The sequence below is a fragment of the Rattus rattus genome, chromosome 4, assembly GCF_011064425.1.
Source record: "Rattus rattus isolate New Zealand chromosome 4, Rrattus_CSIRO_v1, whole genome shotgun sequence".
Classification (NCBI taxonomy): Eukaryota; Metazoa; Chordata; class Mammalia; order Rodentia; family Muridae; genus Rattus; species Rattus rattus.
Window position 1 is genome coordinate 66,216,717 of NC_046157.1, and position 25,914 is coordinate 66,242,630.

At 39.3% G+C, this 25,914-nt stretch overlaps 1 protein-coding gene and 1 pseudogene across 1 annotated transcript; both read left to right on the forward strand.

The window, feature by feature from the left end:
• Window positions 1-969: 969 nt before the first annotated feature.
• Hspa13 (heat shock protein family A (Hsp70) member 13) lies at window positions 970-15,126 on the forward strand. The gene is made up of 5 exons (XM_032900523.1): window positions 970-1,047; window positions 2,510-2,850; window positions 10,740-10,953; window positions 12,237-12,404; window positions 14,256-15,126. The coding sequence occupies exons 1-5, from the start codon at window positions 1,023-1,025 to the stop codon at window positions 14,921-14,923; spliced, it is 1,416 nt and encodes a 471-aa protein (XP_032756414.1). The 5' UTR covers window positions 970-1,022; the 3' UTR covers window positions 14,924-15,126.
• A 9,057-nt stretch (window positions 15,127-24,183) lies between these two features.
• Window positions 24,184-24,453, forward strand: LOC116898375 (annotated as a pseudogene).
• The last annotated feature ends 1,461 nt before the right edge of the window (window positions 24,454-25,914 follow it).

Here is a 25,914-nt window from a genome sequence, read left to right on the forward strand (position 1 = left end):
CAATGGGAACACCTGACTAAAAATCTTGCCTCCTAGACTTCCTTGTACGATGAACTATACCATTGAACTTTGAGCCAAAATAAATCTTGTCTTCTTCAAATTGCTTTGCTAATGTATTTCAGAGCAGCAAGGAGAAAAGAAATCGGATAGTCAACGCATGTGACAGGACCTGTCCAGGAAGACAATGGTGGGCACTTATGACATAATTAACACGAAAAGTAGAGTGCATCGTTTCATATTTATTTGTAATAGCGTATCCGAATGTTAGTATTAGACTTAAAAATATCTTGGATAAGCCGTGGCGTCTTGGATAAACCTCAGTCCTATAGAGCCCGCGAAATAATTGACTGCCAATAGCGCCGGCTTGGCGATGCTTTTAGGGATTGCAGGGATGTTTACAAGGCAAAGGACTGCCCCACCGCGGAGTGAAAAGGGGACTTTGGAGGGCTTAGGAGATGTCTATCTAGAATCTTGATTTCGACCAAAGGCATAAGAGGCTGAATAATAAAGCAAAACAAAACAAACAAACAAACAAAAACAAACAACAAAAAACCCCGGAAGTTTGAATCCCGCGCCAGCCTGGCAGCGCAACCCACCTCAGATTCTTAATCGGTTTTATCCTCCTTACGGCGTCTAAACTATGGACGGTCCAGAACTGCAGCTCCCACAGTACAATGCGGAGAGGCGGGGCTACCGCAAATGTTTATACGGCAAGTAGGCTCTCCTAGTTTCGGGTTTGATGAATGGCAAACTCCGGGCTTTCCCAAAGGCTGCTCCCTCAACAAAGCCTGGTTTGTTGGGCCTTCGTGCGTCGGGAGGCCGAGTCTTTCCTCACTGGCTTGCGTGGGATCCGCCCCGCGGCCTGATGGTAGATGAAGTCGTCGCTGTGGTGAGAGTCGTAGTTCCTCCATCTACCTCCGAACTGAAGGACTACATTTCCCAGGAGGCTGCGGGACAGCGGGCGGCTAGGGGGCGGTGCCTCCGGTCGGTACAGTCATCCTTCTGCCTGTTCGGCGGGACTGATGGCCGGAGAGATGACGATCTTAGGTCAGTACCTCAGGGGTCTTTGCGGTTATGGCAGTCGACAAGGCGATTTCAAGAGGTCTGGTGGGCAGGGGTTGGTTGTCTCACCCCCCTGAATCATAGGTCACACAGACGAAGGGAACCTGAAAAGGGGACTAAGGTTTGGAGCTGGTGGGGGCGGGGCGCCGGGAGCCGGTGTCTGGCTGGTGGAAGCCTCTTGGGGTCCTGCCCTTAGCCGCAAGTCAGGGGGTCGTGGGTCTAGGAATGCAGGTGACCTCGGTCTTGAATTGGTAGCTGAAATCTGTTCTATGTGCAAGAACCCACTGTGACTAAGAAGGGGATCTGGAGATGAAGACTCTTAGCTTCATTCGGGATGCCGAGTTGGGGGGGATTCTGGTCCCTGTTGTTCATTTGTAACTGGATTCTCTTTCGAGCACACCATTTGGGGAATCACATTCCCTTGCCAAAACGTGATGAGATGCCTTTGAGATTTGTCTGTGGTTTGGAAGAGACAAGTGGATAGGTTCTTGGTCTGCTATGATTGCATGCGCCAGGCGTTGATTTGAAGGAGCTAGCAATTACCGGCGGCACTATAGACTGACATTCTGGGTTTGTAGCATGTGTGAGTGGGAACAGGTGTATGACACAGACTAGCGAGACCAAGTAAGATATCAATTCTAAACTCAAAGTGATGTCCATATTCGCTTCTGTGTACAATATGCATGACGTTTATGTATGATCTGTTTCCTTTGATATTTGCTAAGCCTCTGCTCTTGATAGGCCATACAATGGTGAACTGAACTTGAACTTGCCTTTGGGAAGCTTCCATATTGTTGCTGTCAGGGTTAGCACTTGTACACTTCTTCCCTAACTGCTACCTCTTTGAGAAGTGTATCCTTAATGCCTGCTTAAGTATGCAAAAACTCTCCTGGAACTGTGTTAGGAGGTAACAATAATACCTAAGTAGTTTTCAGATCAGCACATCCAACTTTATGAATTTTATCCTTTTGAATGGGTAAAGACAAAAATCAAAGAGGTTAGCCTTACATACCAGAGCCTTCACTGTGAGAAAAAGCTTTTGTTGTGAGAATTTCAGAATGGCATTTTATTTTAGTAATGACAGGTAAGTGAAGCTGTCAATCTACATGGCAATGAGACAAGAAAATTGGATTATATCCATCCTTTGCTACCCATTTGTGATATTTTCATTCAACAACAGCAAAATTATTACTTAAGTATCTTTGCATTTTATTCCTTTATCCCAGAAATACAGTTATGAGGGCTTTTGGTTTTGGGTTTGTTTGGTTTTTTTTCGTCTTTAATTGTGGCCTAATGGAATGTTAAAAGTTTGATGTCCAAAACAAGTACTTACTAATCCTATAAAGTAAAATGTTTTATGATTTGTTCCAAAAGCGGTGTTCAGGAGACGCTGTTGTAGACACAGGATTTGGTAGCAGCTTCATAAAAGCCTATCTTACTTTTTCAGGTTCCGCTGTCTTGACTCTCCTGTTGGCTGGCTACTTGGCACAACAGTATTTACCACTACCAACTCCAAAAGTGATTGGCATTGACCTGGGTACCACCTACTGTTCCGTCGGTGTATTTTTTCCTGGAACAGGGAAAGTAAAGGTGATCCCGGATGAAAACGGGCATATTAGCATCCCCAGCATGGTGTCCTTCACTGATGGCGACGTGTATGTGGGCTATGAAAGCCTAGAGCTGGCAGATTCCAATCCTCAGAACACAATATATGATGCTAAAAGGTTCATAGGTAAGATGTTCACCCCCGAGGAGCTGGAGGCTGAAATTGGCAGATACCCATTTAAGGTATGAAATTAATCTAAACTCTGTGTCCATTTGATTTAACTGCACTGTTTCAATTCATGTTTTGGCTTCACAGTACAAACCATTTCGTCTCCACTGGCTTTATATGCCAGGGAGTTGTGTCTTCTCAGTAAGAAGTTCCACAGCAGCTACAGGGCGAATCAGCTCAGTGACTGCTGGGTGCTTGCTGGTCAGGAAATGGGGCCTTACTGTGCACTCATTCCGTCATCATCTCGGGATCCAATTAGTTCTTTCAGGATATTTTAGGAAGGATGTTGAAGCCCTACGCACTGTGGATGGGTATTCTCTACCTATGTACATTTTTATATACATAAACCATTTGTGCACTCGCTGTCGTGTTTTCTGGCCTATTTGAAGTGCATTAGCATGTCACACACATTTAGTGCATGAACCTCATTAACTTTCTTTTTAATTGCATTGTTTTTAATTTACATTTTAAATGTTATCCCATTTCCAGGTTTCCCCTCCAGAAACCTACTATCCCACCCCACCCTGCTTCTATGAGGGTGCACCCTCACCCACCACCCACCCATTCCCTCCCACCTCCCTGCCCTGACATTTCCCTACACTGGGCCATCCAGCCTTGGCAGGACCAGGGGCCTCTCCTCCCATTGAAGCCCAACAAGGCCATCCTCTGCTACATATGCAAATGGATCCATAGGTCCATCCCTGTGTTCTCTTGGGATGATGCATTAGTCTTTGGGAGCTCTGGGGTGTTGGTTGGTTGATATTATTTTTCTTGAGGGGTTGCAAATCCATTTAGCTACTTCATTCCTTTCTCCAACTCCTCCAATGGAGATCCTGTTCTCAGTTCAATGGTTGGCTACAAGCATCTGCCTCTGTATTTGTCAGGCTCTGGCAGAGCATCTCAGCAGACAGCTTTATCAGGCTCCTGTCAGCATGCACTTCTTGGCATCTACAATATTGTCTGGCTTTGGTGGCTGTATATGGGATGCATCACCATGTGGGGCAGTCTCCAGATAGCCTTTCAGTGTCTGCTCCATACTTTGTCTCCGTATTTCCTCCTGTGAGTATTTTTGTTCCATCTTCTAAGAAGGTCTGAAGAATCCACTCTTTGGTTGTCGTTCTTCTTGAGCTTCATGTGTTCTATGGATTGTACCTTGGGTATTACAAGCTTTTGGTCTAATATCCACTTATCAGTTAGTGCCTACTGTATTTGGATTATCTCACTCAGGATGTTATTTCCTAGTTCCATCCACTTGCCTAAGAATTTCATTGTTTTGATAACTGAGTAGTACTCTATTGTGTATATGTACCATATTTTCTGTATCCATTCTTCTGTTGAAGGACATCTGGGTTCTTTCCAGCTTCTGGCTATTATAAATAAGGCTGCTATGAACATAGTGGAGCATGTGTACTTGTTATATGTTGGAGCATCTTTTGGGTATAGCCATTCTGACTGGTATGATGTGGAATCTCAGGTTTGTTTTGATTTGTATTTCCCTGATGACTAAGGATGTTGAACATTTCTTTAGGTGCTTCTCAGCCATTCAAGACTCCTCACTTGAGAATTCTTTGTTTAGATCTGTAGTCCATTTTTTAAAATGGTTATTTGATTCTCTAGAGTCTAACTTCTTGAGTATATGTTGAATATTAGTCCTCTATCAGATGTAGGATTGGTAAAGATCTTTTCCCAATCTGTTGGTTTCCATTTTGTCCTATTGACAGTGTCCTTGCCTCATAGAAATTTTGCAGTGTTATGAAGTACCATTTGTCTGTTCTTGATCTTAGAGCATAAGCCATTGGTGTTTTGTTCAGGAAATTTTCCCCAGTGCCCATGTGTTCAACGTTCTTCCCTACCTTTTCTTCTATTAGTTTCAGTTTATCTGGTTTTATGTGAAGATCCTTGATTTACGTGGACTTAAGCTTTGTACAGGGTGATAAGAATGGATTGATCTGCATTCTTCTACATGCTGACCACCAGTCGAACCAGCACCATTTGTTGAAAATGCTCTCTTTTTTTCCCTGGATGGTTTTAGCTCCTTTGTCAACAATCAAGTGACAATAGATCTGTGGTTCATTTCTGGGTCTTCAATTCTATTTCATTGATCTACCTGTCTGTTTCTGTACTAATACCATACAGTTTTTATCACTATTGCTCTGTGATAGAGCTGGAGATCAGGGATGGTGATTCCCCCAGAAGTTCTTTTATTGTTGAGGATAGTTTTCACTATTCTAGGTTTTTTGTTTTTCCAAATGAATTTACAAATTGCTCTTTCTAACTCTGAAGAATTGACTTGGGATTCTAATGAGGATTGCATTGAATCTGTTGATTGCTTTTGGCAAAATGGCCATTTTTAGTATACTAATCCTGCCAATCCATGAGCATGGGAGATCTTTCCATTTTCTGAGATCTTCGATTTCTTTCTTCAGAGACTTGAAGTTTTTGTCATACAGATCTTTCACTTGCTTGGATAGAGTCACTCCAAGGTATTGTATATTATTTGTGACTATTGTGAAGGGTGTCTTTTCCCTAATTTCTTTTTCAGCCTGTTTATCCTTTGAGGAGAGGAAGGCTACTGATTTGTTTGAGTTAAGTTTTTACCCAGCCACTTTGCTTAACTTGTTTATCAGGCTTAGTAGTTCGCTGGTGAAATTTTGGGGTCACTTTGTCATCTGTACAGTGATATTTTGACTTCTTCTTTTGCAATTTGTATCTCTTTGACCTTTTTCTGTTGTCTAGTTGCTCTGGCTAGGACTTTGAGTACTATATTGAATAGGTAGGAAAAAAGTGGGCAGCCTTGTCTAGTTCCTGATTTTAGTGGGATTGCTTCAAGTTTCTTGTTTTCTGTATATTACTTTTATTATGTTTAGGTATGGGCCTTGAATTCCTAATCTTTCCAAAACTTTTATTATGACAGGGTGTTGAATTCTGTCAAATGTTTTCTCAGCATCTAATGAGATGATCATGTGGTTTTTTTCTTTGAGTTTGTTTATAGAGTAGATTACGTTGATGGATTTTCAAATATTGCACCATCCCTGCATCCCTGCGATGAAGCCTACTTGATCATGATGGGTGATCGTTTTGATATGTTCTTGGATTCAATTTGCAAGAATCTTATTGAGTATTTTGACATGGATATTCATAAGGGAAGTTGCCTGACGTTCTCTTTCTTTGTAGTGACTTTGTGTGGTTTAGGTATAAGAGTAATTGTGGCTTCATAGAAGGAATTGGGTAGTGCTCTGTCTGTTTCTATTTTGTGGAATAGTTTGTACAGTATTGGTATTAGGTCTTCTATGAAGGTCTGATAGAATTCAGAAGTAAACCCATCTGGTCTGATCTGGGCTTTTTTTTTTTTTTGATTGGGAGACTTTTAATAACTGCCCCTATTTCTTTAGGAGTTATGGGGTTGTTTAAATGGTTTATCTGATCCTGATTTAACTTTGGTACCTGGTATTTGTCTAGAAAATTGGCCATTTCCTCCAGATTTTCCAGTTTTGTTGAATCTAGGCTTTTATAGGAGGATCTGATGATTTTTTGAATTTCCTCTGACTGTTGTTATATCTCTTTTCATTTCTGATTTTGTTAATTTGGATACACTCTCTGTGCCCTCTGCTTAGTCTGGCTAAGGGTTTTTTTATCTTGTTGATTTTCTCAAAGAATCAGCTCCTGGTTTTTGTTTGTTTGTTTGTTGTTTTTTGTTTTTGTTTTTGTTTTTGTTTTTTTTTTTTTTGGATTCTTTGTGTAGTTCTTTTTGTTTCTACTGAGTTTGATTATTTCCTGCCTCCTACTCCTCCTGGGTGTATTTGCTTCTTTTTGTTCTAGAGATTTTAGGAGTGCTGTCAAGCTGCTGACATATGCTCTTTCTGCAGGCACTCGGAGCTATGAGTTTTCCTCTTAGCACAGCTTTCATTGTGTCGCATAAGTTTGGGTATGTTGTACCTTCTTTTCCATTAAATTCTAAGAAGTCTTTAATTTCTTTATTTCTTCCTTGATCAAATTATCATTGAGTAGAGCGTTGTTCAGCTTCCATGTGTATGCGAGCTTTCTGTCGTTTTTTTGTTGTTGTAGAAGACCGGCCTTAGTCCATGGTGATCTTATAGGATGCATAGAATTATTTCTATCTTCCAGTATCTGTTGAGGCCTGTTTTGTAACCAATTGTATGGTCAGTTTTGGAGAGGGTACCATAAGGTGCTGAAAAGAAGGTATATTCTTTTGTTTTAGGAAGTAATGTTCTATAGATATCTGTTAAATCTATTTGGTTCATAACTTCTGTTAGTTTCTCTATGTCTCTGTTTAGTGTCTGTTTCCATGATCTGTCCATTGATGAGAGTGGGGTGTTGAAGTCTCCACTATTATTGTGTAAGGGGTAATGTGTGCTTTGAGCTTTAGTAAGGTTTCTTTTATGAATGTAGGTGCCCTTGTATTTGGGGCATAGATATTCAGAATTGAGAATTCATCTTGGTGGATTTTTCCTTTCACTAGTATGAAGTGTTCTGCCTTACCTTTTTTGATAACTTTTGGTTGAAAGTGATTTTATTTGTTATTAGAATAGCGACTCCAGCTTGTTCCTTGGGACCATTTGCTTGGGAACTTTTTCTTAGCCTTTACTCTGAAGCAGTGACTCCCTTTGTCACTGGCACCTCACCGTCTTTAGTGGCTGGGAAACTGCTATTTTCTCACAGAATTGATCTATCTAATCTATCTTCTCCCAAACTTAGCTAGTATCACACTAAATTTTGAAGTTCGGTATGTATACATATAGATACAGACATGCATACATGTGTTTCTTTCTAACTGTAAGAAATTGCCTGTCTTGTAGACTTTTGAGTTGGATATAAATGTTTGGAGGTTTTTTAAATTACATTACAGCTGTTTCCCCTCTCTGGGTCCTCCCACAGTTCCTCAACCCAGTGCCCCTCCCTCTTCCCTCTGAGAGGGTGTTCCTCCCTCATACCTCACACTAGGTTCCCTAGAACCTCAAGTCTCTTGAGGATTAGGCTCGTCTCCTCCCACCAAGGTCAGACCAGGCAGTCTCCCGCTGTATATGTGGCGGGGGCCTCAGAGCAACTCATGTATGCTACCTGGTTAGTGGCTCAGTATCTAGGCGCTCCTAGGGGTCTGTCTGGTTAGTTGAGACTGCTGGCCTTCCTCTGGAGTTGCCTGCCATATTCAGCTTTTTAATCCTTCCTCTAATTCCTCTATAGGGATCCCCTACTTTAGTCCAGTGGTTTGGTGTAAATATCTGTGTCTGTCTCAGCTGCTGGTAGATAGAACCTCTCAGAGGACAGCCATGCCAGGCTCCTGTCTGTAAGCACATCATAGCATCAGTCATAGTGTCAGGCCTTAACACACTCTATGAGATAGATTCCAGCTTAAGTTCAGCTGGTCACTAGACAGCCTTTCCTCAGTCCTCCATTTTTGGCCCCGCATTTCTTTTAGACAGATACAGTTTTGGGCAGAAATTATGACTGTGGGTTAGTAAACCCGTCCCTTCACTTGAGGCTCTGTCTTGTCTATGGGAGTTGAGCTCTTTGAGTTCTCTCTCCCCAGTGTTAGGTATTTTGACTAAGGTCACCCCCATTGAGTCCTGTAGTTCTCTCACTTTCCAGGTCTCTCGGACCTTCTAGAGGGTCCCTTCCACTTTCCACACTCAGAGGCTGCATATTTCCATTCATTCTCTTGGCCCTCAGGGCTTCTCTTCTGTCTCTGCCCCCCAATACCTGATCTTGTTCCTCTTTTCCCCTTCTCCCTCCCTTGGCCTCCTATGATTATTTTGTTCCCCCTTCTAAGTGAGACTGAAGCATCCTCACTTGGGCATTCCTGCCTGGTAAACTTCTTACAGTCTCTTTGTTGCATCCTAGGTATTCTGTACGTTTGGACTAATATCCTCTTAACAGTGCGTACAGACCATGCACATCCTTTTGGAGCTGGGTTACCTCACTCAGGATGATATTTTCCAGTTCCATCCATTTGCCTATGAATTTCATAAAGTCATTGTTTTTGATAGCTGAGTAATATTCCATTGTGTACATGTACCACATTTTCTGTATCCATTCCTCTGTTGAAGGGCATCTGGGTTCTTTCCAGCTTCTGGCTATTATAAATAAGGCTGCTATGAACATAGTGGAGCATGTGTCTTTGTTATATGTTGGGGCATCTTGTGGGTATATGCCCAAGAGAGGTATAGCTGTGTCCTCAGGTAGTTCAATGTCCAATTTTCTGAGGAACCTCCAGACTGATTTCCAGAATGGTTGTACCAGTCTGCAATCCCACCAACAATGGAGGAGTGTTCCTCTTTCTCCACATCCTCGCCAGCATTTGCTGTCACCCGAGTTTTTGATCTTAGCCATTCTGATTGGTGTAAGGTGGAAACTCAAGGTCGTTTTGATTTGTATTTTTAAGGAATTTTATTTATATTCCCAGATTGTAGATCAAAAAGGCTGCATGCTCTTAACATTTGCTCTTTGGAATATCTGTATTGTCAGCAGGTAATATGATTGTCGTTATGTATTGAGCCCAGACAGTTACTGACCCTTAAGGCCTCAGCCTCTGAGGTGAGTTGCCTGTGCCGCCAGGTCCAGTTTACTTAGTGTTCAGCAATCTACAAATGAAAAATGGCATTTCGTATTCAATATCTTTCCTTTGGTTTCCAGGAGTTATATTTAGTTGTGTTTTTTTTTCTTTCTTTCTTTTAAAAATTCTATTGCTTGGTTGATTGATTGATTCTTTGATTAATTCAGGAGCTAAATTTGTAGATTTGTCTGGCCTAGAACTCACAAAGACCTCACTGGCTCTGCATTTCTTCTTCTTTGTCCTGCTTTAACATTTCTCTCTTTTCTTCAATGACAATAAAGTGCTTTTTCTATGTGTCTTTGTTTTTCTTTCACCTTATCATCTCTATGATGTATAGTTTGTTGTTCCTTTCAAAGTATTAGGCATTATGAAATCTCAATTATAGAAGAGTAGCTTTGATTCCTATAGTAATTAGTATGAACTTTGACCCTTTGTACTTCCTTGATTTTTTTCCCCTTTTGGTTTTTTATCTTAATGCTTTTATGTATTTATTTTTCACTATTTATTTAACATTTAATTTTTGTTCTTGTTTATCCCATATTGACTTTTCTTCTAAGTTATGAAGTGGTCTAGTGAGTCTACATGTATTAGACTCACTAGGTAGTTGTGTCATCATGGCTTACCGAATAAAGTGTTGCCTCCTCTGTGATTGGACGTTCTTTAGTTTTCTTTCTTGTGGATTTAATTACAGGTTGTCACTGGCCATGAGTATGAAACGCAAGCTCCCATAAATGGCCAATATGTAAATTGTTTAGGAGGAGCATGAGGAAGTTCTTACGTGCTTCCCAGTCTTACCCAGCGTGTGGACCATCCCATTGTTCATTGTATACTGGGCTTTACTCACTCAGCAGCAGTCCTGGAAATCAGGTGTTTCAGGCATTGCAGTGCTGTCATTAAGACTGTTTTAATAAGGAATGACCCCAGAATGCAATATTAGTGATATTAGCTACTTGTGTATATTGACGAGAAGTTTTAAAGTGCTTTGTCTAAGTGAAAAGGTGTCCACTTGAGGGTTTTCAATATATAGCTCTAATAAAGGATTCTCCTGGGTGTTGTAATTCATTCTTCCAATGAGTACGTAATGAGAGTATTCTAGGCTTCTGTTAAATTCTTGGCTATTACTGTAACATAGACTTATTTTATAACATTTTAAGTATCATAGTCAGTGAACTTTAATCTGGAAAAGGGTACTAGATAGATAGATGATAGAGGGTTTTTTTTTATTTTTAAAGGTTTTTGTTAAGTTAATGCAGTATGTACATGTCAAAGTAACTGGACTTATGTGTATACAATAATATCTTTACATTCTTGCTTTTCCATTCCTATTCACAGGTTTTACACAAAAATGGAATGGCTGAGTTTTCTGTGACAAGTAACGAAACCATCATTGTTTCTCCGGAGTACGTCGGCTCGCGATTGTTGCTGAAGCTAAAGGAAATGGCAGAGGAATACCTCGGAATGCCGGTTGCCAATGCTGTCATTTCTGTGCCAGCAGAATTTGACCTACAACAGAGAAATTCAACAATCCAAGCTGCCAACCTTGCTGGTAACAGCACCCTTGACTGACGTGCTCTTTCTCAAGATTTTGTTAGGACAGACATCTATATAAATCAACTGTAGGCTGTAGACTCTATGGCAGGTGTAGTAGATGTCTGTTTTATATAGATTCGCGATGATAATTATGAACTCCAGTATATCATTAAATGTTTATATTGGGGAGAAAAAAGAATGTAGGGCTGAAGCTGTAGCTTTCTGGTAGATTACTTCTCCAGGGCAGGTCAGGCCCAGCCTAGGTTCAGTCCTCCAGGACACAACCATCCTCAAAACATGTTTAAAAAAGAAGAAAGGAAATGGTTAAGCTAATCTGGCATACGACAAAGACTGGGAGAGAACATGAATACTTCTGTCCTTCTGATAAAAATATGGTCCCCTATTGTTCGGATGAAATGTTTCCAGACTTCCCAAGGTGAAAAGGACGTGACCTATTCTATAAATCCTGCTTTTGTGGTGCTCTATCCAACTAGAACAAGCTAGAAAGGTAGAGCAAGCATACGATGTACATAATATTAACATTTTACTATGGGAACTTATCCCTGTCTTGAGTAATAGGAGCTGTCCACCCCTCCTATTACTATTGATATAATGGATATCAATCACCAGTGTCCCTATTGGCTTCAAGAGGATCAGTCACCCCTTGATCAGAGCTACTGATACAGTCTTTACCAGAAAGTAGCATGAGTGGAAGAATGGAGGGTAGTCAGAGTACAGACGCAGCTTAGAGAGTGATCAGGTATGCCTCCCTGAAACAGTGACACAAGTCTGACTATAGGACCCCACACGTGACCAGACAGAGTGAGAAGTTTGATAACCAAAGGAAGGGCAGTATAATCTGTGGGAGAATCTTTAGAGTTTGAGACGCTGATGTGGCTCCTGAGGTACAGTCTCACATCTTGTGCACCACTGTAAGTGGAGAAGTGAGTTCAAAGCAAGAAGCTTACTGAAGGTAAAGTTAAAGTGGTCTTTTACACAAGATCAGATTACCACATTTCCACATAAGTATATATTTCCAAGTAGACGATCAATATTAGGGAAGGTTGCGAGAGATGTTCTTCAATTGTTAATAAAATGTCGAGATACTAAATTTAGGCTTTTCTTTTCTTACGGTGTATTCTTTAAGAGAAATTTTAATTATATCAGTGAAAAAGAACTTGTGTTTTTCATACTCTTGTATTTTTACCCCTGCTTTCATCACTGCTGGGTGACGTTCACATTAAAGAAGAAGCAAGCTTACAAGCTGATTAAAAACTGTTTCCTCCCATGGTCTTTCAGGACTGAAGATCTTGAGGGTGATAAATGAACCGACAGCAGCAGCGATGGCCTATGGTCTCCACAAGGTTGATGTCTTCTACGTGTTAGTCATAGACCTGGGTGGAGGAACTCTTGATGTGTCATTACTGAATAAACAAGGAGGAATGTTTCTAACACGAGCAATGTCTGGTAAGAAAAGTGCAGAATTAAAGAGGTTCAGGCACGTTTCCCTCAAACTGCCTAGCATGTAGGATGTGGGTTTTGTTTTCAGGATGTTTTGTGATGTTTCTGTATTATGTTGTTTATATCTGTGTACAGATCAACGTTAACTGTCAGAATAGTGGCTGGGAGTCAGATAAGTTGTCCTTTAGACCTTTCTTAATGGTAGTTCAAGGGAAGATAAGGGAAAAACACATTAAAATGAAGACATTTGGGTATTTCACCTGTTTTATGCTTCATGACGAGGATGTCCTAAGAAACACTATTTTAGTATCACTGAAGAAACTAGATCTTTTACTTTAAATCTCTTTTTAAGACTTTTGTTTTCAGTCCTTTCTCTAACTCCTCCATTGGGTTCCCCATGCTCAGTCCCATGGTTAGCTGCAAGCATTCTCATATATATCAGTCAGGCTCTAGCAGAGCCTCTCAGGAGACATCTATATCAGGCTCCTGTCAGCAAGCACTTCTTGGCATCAGCAGTAGTAACCAGGTTTGGTGGCTGGTTTGCAATCCCATAGGAAGAACAACAGTATCAACCAACCAGACCCCTCCAGAGCTTCCAGGGAGTAGACTAAACCATCAATCAAAGAGTATACATGGAGCGCCCCATGGCTCCAGCCCCATATGTAGCAGAGGATGGTCTTGTCAGGCATCAGTGGGAGGACAGGCCCTTGGTCCTTTGAAGGCTCATTTTCCCAGTGTAGGGGAATGCCAGGGTGTTGAGGTGGGAGTAGATGGGTGAGAGGGATCATCCTTATAGAAGCAGGGGGACGGAGGATGGGACAGAGGGAAACCAGAAAAGGGGTAACATTTGAAATGTAAATACATAAAATAACCAATAAAATAATAGTTAACTAAAGAAATCTTAGACTTTTAAATAAGTTTATACAAAGTGCCAACTATCAGTGTTAAAGTAATGACGTGTGACATAAAATTAATGTAAAGCTTATCAAATGAAATGAGACTTACAATAAAGATAGAATATAAAGATGGAAAAAGAAAGAAAATATTCAATGACAAAACAATTATGAACTAAGTTCTCTCTTTGAATGTATTTGGATTTTGTTGATAACCTCACCATCTGTGTACATTTTAGAAAGTTTTTCCCATGTTTGTAAATGTGTCTGATGCTAGTGTTGGTTGTATATAAAGACCCATGGACACCTACTTCAGTTATTTAAATAAAAAGTTAGTTTATAAATATATAAAAAAGATTTTTGCTTTGTGCTTTCTAGGTTAAAAATGTAAGGGTCCTTGTTAACCTACTTCAGTGTTCCAGCATATATATTTTTCACTCTTTTAACCAAATTCCATACAGCCAAAATATATACTTTGAATTTATATTCCATCATTTTTTTCCTATAGAACTATTTCTATTAAGATTTTAATCATTAACAGTGAGATAAAATATATATTTATTGCTACCTGTTAATAAAAATTACTTTCTTCTGGTAGTGTTTCAAATAGCTGCTGACTTCATTCCTGTATGTTTATCAAAAATTATTTGATGTCATTGAGATACTCCCTTCTGGATCGTTTAGAATTTCTAACCCTGCTAGACACTGGTTATCAATAGTAGAGGATAGAAGCAGAAGTAATAATAGTTGAGGTAAGACACTTCCAAGACTCTGGAAGTAGGTAACCTTCTGCCCTTACCATTTAGGTTAAAATGGCTTTAACATAGGTCTTTTTAGTCAATATTTATATAATCAAAATCTAAAGACATTACAGGATTTGTCATCCTTAGAATACCTTAACATACAGTTTATTTATACGTTTGTGCATATATGTATGACATAAAATTTTTAATTCTTTTTTTAGGAAACAACAAACTTGGAGGACAAGACTTCAATCAAAGGCTGCTTCAGTATTTGTATAAAGAGATCAATCAAACATACGGCTTTCTCCCTTCTAGGAAAGAGGAGATCCACAGATTAAGACAAGCAGTGGAAATGGTCAAGCTAAACCTGACGCTTCATCAGTCTGCCCAGATATCAGTATTACTCACTGTAGAGGAAAACGACAGCCAGAAACCTCAGAATGCTGACTCTAAACTGCCAGAAGACCAGCTTACCCCAGAGGATGGTCACCATGTGAACAGAGTGTTTAGACCTGGCCTTTCTGAAAGCAAGAGTGGAAAAAGTCAGGTTTTGTTTGAGACCGAAGTATCCCGCGAGCTCTTCAATTCCCTCAATGAAGATCTCTTTCAGAAAATACTCGTACCCATTCAGCAAGTATTAAAAGAAGGCCTCTTAGACAAGACTGAAATTGATGAGGTGGTTCTAGTTGGGGGTTCTACTCGCATTCCTCGGATCCGCCAAGTTATTCAGGAGTTCTTTGGAAAGGACCCGAACACGTCTGTAGACCCTGACCTGGCAGTGGTGACGGGAGTGGCCATCCAAGCTGGGATTGATGGAGGGTCCTGGCCTCTCCAAGTTAGTGCTTTAGAAATTCCCAATAAGCATTTACAGAAAACCAACTTCAACTGAACTCTGAGGGAGTGCTGGTAACTGATTGTGTCTAGTGGTGTTAATGATTTCCATGTGAACCTCCTCCAGAAAAGAAGGCCGTGAAGTCACTCATGGATTCATGAGAAGACATTTATACATGACAACTTTACATAGTATTTTGTTTTAGAATTGAATATGACCAGATGAGTCTTGATCGGGTTTGTAAAAAAGGAAAAAAAAAAGAAGCTCAGTATTTCTAAAGTAACATTGGGGGGTAAAACTCCTGGATTCTGGAAGTAGGTAGCCATTTGCACTTACTAGTCTGGAACCCTTATAGTGTCAACTATGAGGCCCAAGTTCTTACTGAATTTTATTAGTAGGGGCTGATGATGTCTTTATTTGGTCATCACATAGAACTCTCAGTTTGGTCTGTACTTGAAGGACTGTTCTGTCAGGTATTTTATTGACTGGGAGATGGTATTAGACTGCAAAGAGCATTCACTCATCAACTGCCATGTGATTTGTACTTTAAAAATATCTATCTTTTTACATATTACATTCTCCTAATCTACAGATTTTAATATATTTGAAAGACTAGTTTTTCTTCCCCAAATAGCTAAAGTTTATCCGGCTTTCCTTCTGCCAGATAGTAGACATGCCTGGTGTATACTGTAGTCCTTTTATCTTCAGGGCGCCATTTTCTGCGTGTATTCTCACATTTCTTTATAAGAAGACAGCAGAGAGTTGATGGCACAATAAGCTGTATTACTCTCTCCGGTTTTATTTGCTATCCGACCTTTCCATAGATCAAATATTTCTAGCAGCTGTTCAGTTTTGGTTATGTTGTTTTGTCCCCCCTTTCCGAGGGCCAAACCTAGAAGTGCAGGACTACATATGATCCAACTACTCTGGAAACTAAGGCAAGGCGCTCACAACAAGTTCAAGGCCTCTTTGAGCTCTTTAGGAAGTTCTAGACCAACCTAGGCAACCTACTGAGATCCTGTCCCAATCTCAGGAAACGAGAGAGAGGGGGTGGGGGACTGAGAAGAAGAAGAAAGCAAGCCAGATAGCCCCAACGACCAGTGAAGAAAATACTAGATGTTGATTTCGTGATAGCGATGTTATTGGAAGATATGTCATTTTCTTTTGCTTTAATGAAAGTATTCACATACAAGAATTATATCCTGGCTATCTGATCCATATAAAGTATATCCTGTTTATCAGTATTGTAGTAACTAAAAAAGAGTACTAAAACTTTGAATAAGATCAAGCACTTCAGCTTCCCAGAATGTAATGCTGAAAGCTGGTTTTTGTTTGTTTGTTTGGTTTTTTTTTTTTGTTTGTTTGTTTTTTGGCAGCTTTATAAATTTTTTTGCTCAGTAGTGAAGTTGCAGTTAAGAAACAGTCATTTACATGTACCAAAGCACGTGCATTAGGTACATAGGAAAATATAAAATGCCATGCTTTATAGGACGGATGGAGAAATGCCAAAGATGAGCCCTTCACAGCATTCTGAAAATATTCAAGACTGTGAATCTTAGATTTTAGATTGAAAAACATCTGTGAACATGTTTGAGATGCGAGGATTCAAGTCTCAAATGTGCTACAGTGTGCACATGTGCTTTGAATTCTCACTTAAGCCATTTAGGATTATAAACAGCAAACAAATTTCTCAGATAAATGGCAGAACCCAAGACATGAACAGAAACAATTTGCAGAATGGGGCAGATAGATAATACTAAAATGGGAAGGTAAATAACCTTTATGAAAAACAAAATGGCAGTGTTGGAGGCGGGACTAAGCACTTACCATCCTCTTGTTGTTAGTAACAACATGAAGGAAAGATCGTCAGTCATAGGGTAGAGTTATGCGTACCTATTCCTGACACCAGTGGAGTTTATTGAAAAGATACAAATGAAGCCTGAAAGGATCCATTTGTGAATCTGACATAATTTTTCATAAAATTTGCTTTTGAGTTGTACACTTGGCTAAAAATTTTTTTTGAAGTCTGTAACTTTAAAATTACTAAGTAATGTGTAATTTATTTTGTATCAATGTTTTGGTACTGTGTTTTCACTCAAACCACTTATCAGATAGCACTGTGTATAATATGAATTCAGTATGACAGTTACTGTATAGAACAGATTGTGCCTCTTAAAACGTGTGTACAGGTAATTCACATTTTGTTGTAAATGCACACCATTTTGCTTTTAAATTGTATGCTTTATTTTCCATCGCGACCAGCTTGGAGTATATTTTTGATGTATATAAATTCAAAGAGAGAGCCGATGTGATGCTTACAGATGTTCACGAGCAAGTGGTCTAATTTCAGAAGTGTCGCATCTTCCTGCATCCTATATGTCTCCTGGCCTTTCTGCTAGCTTTTGTTCTCTGCGTATTTCTAATTTAGAAGAGCTACTTCTTAACACGAACAGTTTCTTTAGAACTCTGATTAGCAAGCTGTGGCTATGCTGTGATCCATGCAGTTAATGAGTCTGCCTACCCCCTAACTGTAATCTTTCAGTTGACAGTTAATACTTCATAATTTTCTAATAAAGTCTGTGTTATTCTTTTGGACAAGAAAATTGTTTTCTGTCTTAAGAAATTCATGTTATTATGTCTTAAAAATAAGGCCCCGGAAGCTAACTGGATAGCTCCGCGTTTAATAAGGCCCCGGAAGCTAAATGGCTAGCTCCGCGTTTTAGGCTCTTGCTCTTGAGAAGACCCTGGTTTGCTTCCTGACTCCACACAGTAGCTCACAACCAACTGTAACTCTAGTTCCTCAGTAACTCCAGTCCAGGGCATTGGGCCCCTGCTTCTGCCTTCCAAGTGCCATGTAGAAGATTGCGTAGGAAGGAGAGAGGGGAAATGAAACGTGTTGATAGAATTATTTTTAAGTAGCTCATTAATAAATTCCTGGAAGAAAAAATACCACTGAGATCTGGACACTTCATATTTTAAGAGCAGTTTAGACATACACTATTGCTTCTACTACACAAATAGACAATGGCTCATTAAAATATAATTACATCCAAAGCATGAAAGAGTTACAAGTCAACAATTTTCTCCTGAGTATATACTGACACTCTCTCATCTCTCACTTAAACTGATCTAGTCCCAGACTTTATGGAGTATTGTTTTACTTAAAAGGAAGTAATAAATATAAAACATTATTTTAAACAGAAGATAAAGCTCAGTTACTTTTGGAACCGTAAGCGGAAGCTGCCCAAGGGCTTACTTTTATGAGTCCCCTTCATCTCATAAGTTGGACAGTTGCTCAGCATGTGTACATAGGTATCTACAGCTTCCGAATGTAAAATACATGGCTCTATGTTACAAAGACTCCTAGTAACATATCATACAAACTTAATTAAAACCAGGCATTTGCCTTTTAGTAGCAAGGGACACAGACTTAAGGAATATAGTCAAGTAGGATGAAAGTATGCATGGGGTTAATGAGAACACAGAAAGGTACATTTATACCACACAGGCAGGTAGGTGGAGTGATTTATGTCATTGAAGTGAATGCAGACATCACCTTGGGTAATGTAAAGAAAAATGATTTGGACAGAACTAAGACTGAACAGAGACTAGTGTTGTAGTGAAATAATTCTATCCCACATTTGATCATTCAGTTCCCAGATAAAAGTCATCTTTAAAATAAGCCTCAACAGCAGTGGATCTGGGCAGATACCAAGCTACTTTTAAGCTACTTTGTCTACTTCCCTGTTAGAACTTACCACCATACATAGCAACCGACCAACCCTCACCAAGGCGAATGGCTGTAAACTTTAACTGACACATACAACCCATGGCCAGAGGCTTGCTTCTGAACATCTCTCACTGCCATTATTGTAAAATACTACTGCACTACATCCATTTCATCTGGGAAAGGTGAGTATTGTTATTCTGGTTTCTGTTGTAATTTTAAAAAAAAAGTCCTCTCTGACTAACCAGATTCTGGGGCACCTTGAAATCCATAATTCTTCTGGAGTCTAGAACAAGCATCCTGGAATATGAAGAACATCGAGTTGAATAAACCATAATTGATTTTCCACTTAACCCTTACCACGAGAAGGTTTAAACTACCACATGAATTCTTTCAGTCCAAGATACAAAAACTACATAGTGCAGAAGACAAAAATTTTTTAGCATTTCTTTACCATTAGAATATTCCTCTAATTATTTTGGAAAGTGTTTTTTATACCTTTAGGGAGAATATATTTTCTTTGTACATAGGCTAAAATCCTTGCCTAAAGGTAAATATTCAATGTCTTTCATATCTCTAATATCAGCCTTCAAGAAATTGTTTTGTGCTTACCAAGAAAGAAAATGATCCTACATAAATCAGTGAAACAATATGATCTGTGAGCAACTGTTGCGATGTTACAAGGAGAAAAACACCTTCATAATTATGTTCAGCACCAAGTTATCAGTCTTAAAATCAATAGATGCTGTTGGTTCATTTAAAAGGAGAATTTTTGTTCGTTTTATTAGGCAATGCACAAGCAAAACAGATTAGCTACCATTGTCCAACTCTGATAAACAAACAAACAAAACACAGTAAAATAATTCCACTGGCCATTTTTTAAATAACAACTTCTAGTTCTAATTCCCAGATGCTATTATTAATGCCATACCTTTATTCATTCATTCTCTTCAAAAGAGTTCATTATGCTATTTCTGTGTATAATGCCTTTTCAGGTTCTGGGAATAGAATAGTAATTAACAGAGACAAATCATGTTGGAGAAATGGCTCAGCAGTTAAGATTCTGACTCAGTGACTCACTGACTCAGCTTCCAGAAGACCTAAGTTCCAGTCTGAATACCCACACAGTGAGTGGCTCACAACCATCTGGTAGCTCTAGTCCCAAGGGATCTGATACCTTCCAAGGTACTACATATATGTGGTACACATGCAGACAAAGAAACAAAAACCTCCATATACATGAAATAAAAGGAAATAAAAAGAAAAACATAAAAATCTGGAGAGTATATATTGTTTAGGGAAAGAAAGTGGAGTAGGGTATTAGGCAAAACCATAAGTTCTACTAATTAATGGTCTAAAACCTGGCTCTTTCCATGGCTTGAATTTACATAAGCTTTGACTTTAAGATGATTTCCTTTGTTGAGTAAGCTTTGCTTTTCACAAGTTAGAACCTTAGATGGGTGAGGTCAGGAAGGAGGATCCCTTTCCCTTTATTCCAGTTAGCATCAGGCCTTTCTTTTAACCTCTTATCTCCTGGAGCACAGGACTTGGCTCCAAAACTACATTTTCTAATGTTCTTTTCTCTTCAAACTCTATATCTTGTAAATTTTTTTGGTCCAGCTTCCTCTTTTTCATTGTAGGTCCACATAAAAATGGTCTCTAATCAAGTCACACAGTCAATACTAGGGTGTCTTGAAATCTCCTCTGACAATGATTTTAAAACTCTTTAATTTAGCCTCCAGAATATTTTTTTTCTGACAAGGGCAAAAAGCAGCCACATTCTTTGCCAAAATACCACAATATGGTCTTTACTATCATTCCTCTCTGGCACCTATTCAGTTTGTCATCCATAGGCCACATTGCAATGCTGTCTTCCAAGTGGGACCCATTAAGCCCCACTTATGGCATTCAACCACAAAAGCATTTAATTGGGGCTTACTTACAGTTTCAAGAATTGGTTGCTGATCATCTTAGTGGGGAGTGTATCGGCAGGCAGACATGGTGCTGAGAGCTTACATCTAATTCATAAGACGGAGGCAGAGAGAACATGAAACTGGACTTGGCATGTGCTCCTGAACCACCAACTCAGTTCCCAGTGACACACCTCCTTCAACAATGTCAAACCTTCTAATGCTTCCTAAACAGTTCCACCACCTTGGAAACAAACATTCAACTATATGAGCCTATGGAGGCCATTCTTATTCAAACTACCCACTATATGTTTATAATGATAGAAGTTGTTTTAAGTGCTAGAGGTTATTATTGAGAAAAACACACTAAAAAATTTCCCCTTATACAGTATGTATGTAAATGGGAAGAGATACGTTGGGCCATGAGCCATATAACTACATATAGTGTTGAAGAATGGTTAGGCTTTTGAAGACCAGAAACAGGAAGAGATACGGAAACGGTTTCCTTTTCAGTGGGTTTGTTAGAAATCACTTGACATGGTAAAGGTACTTACTTGGTGGATATTAGTAGGCAGGCACTCCTTAAAAAAGTAACAAACTACTCATGCCAAGGACTCAAGACAAGAGCCTTCTGGCAGACCAACCAGAAGAGAAACAGTCGAAAACCATGCAAGAGTGTGTGGTATCTGAGCAATGAGGCAAAGCAACTTATGGAAGAAAGATAGTCTGTCAAAGGACAACTCATATAAGGCGAAGGCTGAGTGTGGAACATTCTTTAACCAGATATAGTAGGACCTATAGAGTGGTAATACCAAAGGACAGAAGACAGTCCAACACTGACCAAAAGAAAGGAACTAGGAAAAGCAAGTAGAGGTAATAATTTTCTATAAAGTGAACAGAAAGAAGAAGTTCTAAGGTGTCTGAATAAACATTCATCTTCTACATCAATAATATTGGCATAATATATATTTACCAATAAAAAGTCAAATGGAAGCATACATACATTTAACAAAACAAAAAAACACCTCTCAGTATGTATTCTGATTTGAATCTTGACAAATACTACTGCCAGAAGGGATAACGCCAATAGACTAAGCTAGCTTATGGTGGTTTGGTTGGGTCTGGACCCATAGATTCATGTGTTTGAGTGCTTGGCCATAGGGAGTGACCATAGGATATGTGACCTTATTAGAGGAAGTGTGGTCTTGTTAAAATGTGTCACTGTAGAGGCCAGGATTTGAGATCTTATATGCTCAAGGTATGCCTTTCTGCTACCTCAGGCTCAAGTATAGAACTATCAGATCCTTCCCCAGCACCATGTCTACCTGGATGCTACTGTGCTCCCTGTACTGGCGAGTTTTGTGTGTCAACTTGACACAAGCTGAAGTTATCACAGAAAAAGGAGCCTTAGTTGTGGAAATGCCTTCATGAGATCCAGCTGAAAGGCATTTTTCTCAATTAGTGATCAAGGGGGGAGGAACTAGCCCTTTGTGGGTGGTGCCATCCCCGGGCTGGTGGTTTTGGGTTCTATAAGAGAGCAAGCTGAGCAAGCCAGGGGAAGCAAGCCAGTAAGTAACATCCCTCCATGGCCTCTGCACCAGCTCCTGCTTCCTGACCTGCTTGAGTTCCAGTCCTGACTTCCTTTGGTAATGAACAGCAATGAGGAACTGTAAGCGGAATAAACCCTTTCCTCCCCAACTTGCTTCTTGGTCATGATGTTTGTGCAGGAATAGGAACCCTGACTAAGACACTCCCCACCATGATGAAAACCTACTAAACCCCTAAAGCTGTAGCCAATCCCCAATTATACGTTTCCTTTAAAGAGTTGCCTTAGTCATGGTGTCTCCTCACAGCAGTGAAACCCTAACCAAGGCTTAGTTGAATATGAGATACTGGAGAATACAAAGATGATCTGATTGGTCATGAAATTTTTACAAATAAAAGAGGCAAGACCAGAGAGAATCTTGCAGGAATATTTAAAATTCAAGTGGAGGAGAGACTACGTAGAGGATTTTTAGCATCTTAGCAGGCTGAAAAGAGCAAAGGGTGGGATACTTAAATGTAGGAAATGAAACAAATGGCTAACAAAAACAAGGTCTCAGAGAAGGCAGGAAGAGTTATGACCAAAAACTATAGCTGGGAAAATGAAGAGGTAGTAAGGGGCTAGGCAGGAGGGAGAGAGGAGGAGGCAATAGCTAACATTCTGACAGGAGATAGAATAACATTCCCACCTGCAAAGGAGCTAACTTTCCCACACAACATATGGAATGGGCTTGGAAAACAAGGTCATCCGTCAACCAGGGCCATCTATCAAAATCAAGGCCTTTCTTTGGACAATAACTTGTGGTTTTCTGACTATTTTGAATGAACAATGCCATCTGTTTGAAGTATTTTCAGTCCAGGATGAGGAAATGAAATGTGGGAAAGATCAAAAGGAAAGAGAGTCTAGGGTCCTATAAACATACCAACTCAAAGACTGCATGGACTCTGGAGACCCCAAACTTCCTAACAGGGCACTTACTGTTCCTTGCTCTCTGTTATTATAATAAACACCTGTGTTCAACTGTTTGTATCTTTACTATTTTTGTTCCTAGGTATTCAATTTTCTGTTTTACTCTGAGAAGAACCATGTGGGAATCTGACCCACATGGTAGCAATAATCCCCTTATAGAATTATCAAGTTATTTTCTTGGAAGGAGCTATTTCTTCCTCAGACTGCTGTGCAAAAGAGAAAAAAATAACTTCATAAGTGGTTTAAGGAGGATTCGAAATTCTAACTCTCTTGTTTTTATCTGCCCTATAGTTATTGGGACTTGGTGATAGAATTAGCTACAAGCAAATTAAATATTTTGCTCTGTCAATAGTCTTTTTGTGTTCCCTACTTGTGGTTAATTAAAACCATCAAAATATGATTATTTAGTCTTCTGCTTCCAGTTCAGAAAGATGTTAATGATGTACACATGAAGCAGACAATATAAGCAATAAATGTAATTAAAATTGTACTGATTCTCAGTAATTATGAGATAATTATATTAATTTTCTCAATGTAGCATCTATACAACATTGTAATTATAATGGTGTATTTAATGCATTAGAGCAGGTCAAGTCATAACTCACTGAAATATAATTTATTGTTTTATTGTTTAATTTATTGTTTAACAATTTCTCAATGATATGTTTATCTTACAATCATTTTGAATTTCCTGACATTGAAATGCTCGATACTATATCAGAAAATTAGAAATGTATGTTTTATTTAAGGAGTTAATGTGGATTGCAACCCCATCAGGAGAACAACAGTATCAAATAACTGGACTCCTCAGAGCTCCCAGAGACTAAAACACTAACTGAAGAGTATACATGTGCCCATCCATGTCTCCCACTACATATGTAGCATAGGACTGCCTCATCTGGCATCAGAGTACATGTATGCGTACAGGGGTGGGATGGGGTGGGCAATTGGTCCTGTGGAGGCTTAGTGCCCCAGAGAAGGCTGATGCTAGAGGGGTAAAGGAGGAGTGAGTTGGTGGGTGGGGGAGCACCCTCTTAGAGGCAAAGGAGAGAAGGGTGCGGTGGAAGGTTCACAGAGGGGACATGGGGAAAGTGGACAACATTTCAAATGTAATCAAATAAAATGATTAATAAATAAAATTTAAAAATTCCTTTTGGTGACTTCCACCATGGGCCAGGGCCAGAATGGGCAGAAGGTGATGGTGTAGCCCATCAGCCTCATCTTCAGATACTTGCAAAGTAGATCTTGAATTCAGATGTGGCTGTATGAGCAAATGAATATGTGGATAGAGGATTGTATTATTGGCTTTGATGAGTACAAGAGCCTCATATTAGATGACATAAGAGAGATTCATTCTAAAACAAAGTCAAGAAGAAATCTAGGTCGAAACATACTAAAAGAAGATAGTATTACTCTGCTCCAGAGTGTCTCCAACTAGAAATGGTCAAACTTGGGAGAAGTTGAAAAGGCAGCTCAGTGTTTTTAAGAGGATCTTCTGCTGCATACTACATTTATCCATTTGGGGACATTATCAATAGGTGACAATAAATGCTGTGAGATTGTCTTTGTTTGAAAAATAAAATAAAATTTTACTTTCAACATACAAATTTAAGAGGTGTGATACTTAACCCCCACTGTCATTTAGTGGTTATTTAGGAATTTCTGGATGTGATGGAACATCTTTGTACCTGTAATCCCACAGTTGGTCACAGAGACAGGAGGATCTGTGAGTTTCAGGGCAATCTGAACTGTGTAAGAATACTACATTTAAAAAACAAATGAACAAAGTCCAGAAAAGTTTGTGTCTCCACCTGTATTTTCAAATACACATATTCTTTGAATGGAAAATTTGCATTTGTTTCTATTTCATGTGCTTTGCTTACCAAAAATTCACATATACCTTCCTGCCTTCCATTGCATATTTTGGGTTTGTTAACAAATTGCTATACACTAGCAAGATATGCAGAAATTTTAAGTAGTATATTTTGCAGCATTCTAATTCTTGGCTCTTTTAATTCATAGATCATTAAGATAAACAAAATAGGTTGATTTATTGGATGTGCCCTTCCTATTCCAAGATGTTGATGTTGAATCCAATAAGCAGAAGGTGTAACACATAATTAACTTAAAAATTGTATGGATTCAATAATTATGACTAAATTAAGACATTTTCCTCAATGTAAATCCCAAATAAAAGTATTATTGTAAATAATGGTTACCTTGAATCAGTAGGGCACAAATTTTATATCCTCCTCCATTCCCTCCCTCCCTGAATCTTCTTCTGAGTGCTAGGGACCAAACTGAAGGCCTTGCACTAAGTAAGTGCTCTACCATTGAGTGATAGACCAAGCTTGAATATTTATTTGCTTGAATTTGAGACTACTCTATTTGATGGTCCATTTAACTTGAACAGATATGGATTTGAAGCTCTTTAAAGGTTCTATTTAACCCACTTAAGACATAATTTACTAGAAATACATTTTACTAGAAACATAGAAATGTCAATGTTTGATTACGATGTCTGCTACAGGCCCTACTTGTGCACATGTACTGTATCTGTTTCCTAGAAGCCTAAATTCTCAATTCTAAAACATAACTAGGTTAAGGGTTGAGATGAAAGGCTGATAGAATTCAGTGATTTAATGTATTTGCTTGTTCACAAAGGGGGCACCAAAATATTCAGATCAGTAGTGTTCTGTGTTGTGTAAGGCTAAGACTTATTTAGGAAGATCTTTCCAAGCCAAAACAGAGAGCTGATACTGTCCCTAGAATTTAAGGTATCTCTTTAGGTGGGGCAAAGTGAATGTTCCAGCCTTGATAGAGAGAGGTCCTATCTTACAAATCTATGGGGCTAAGGGAGCAGGGGATTTGTGGATGACTCTGTAAGAACAGAAGGTTT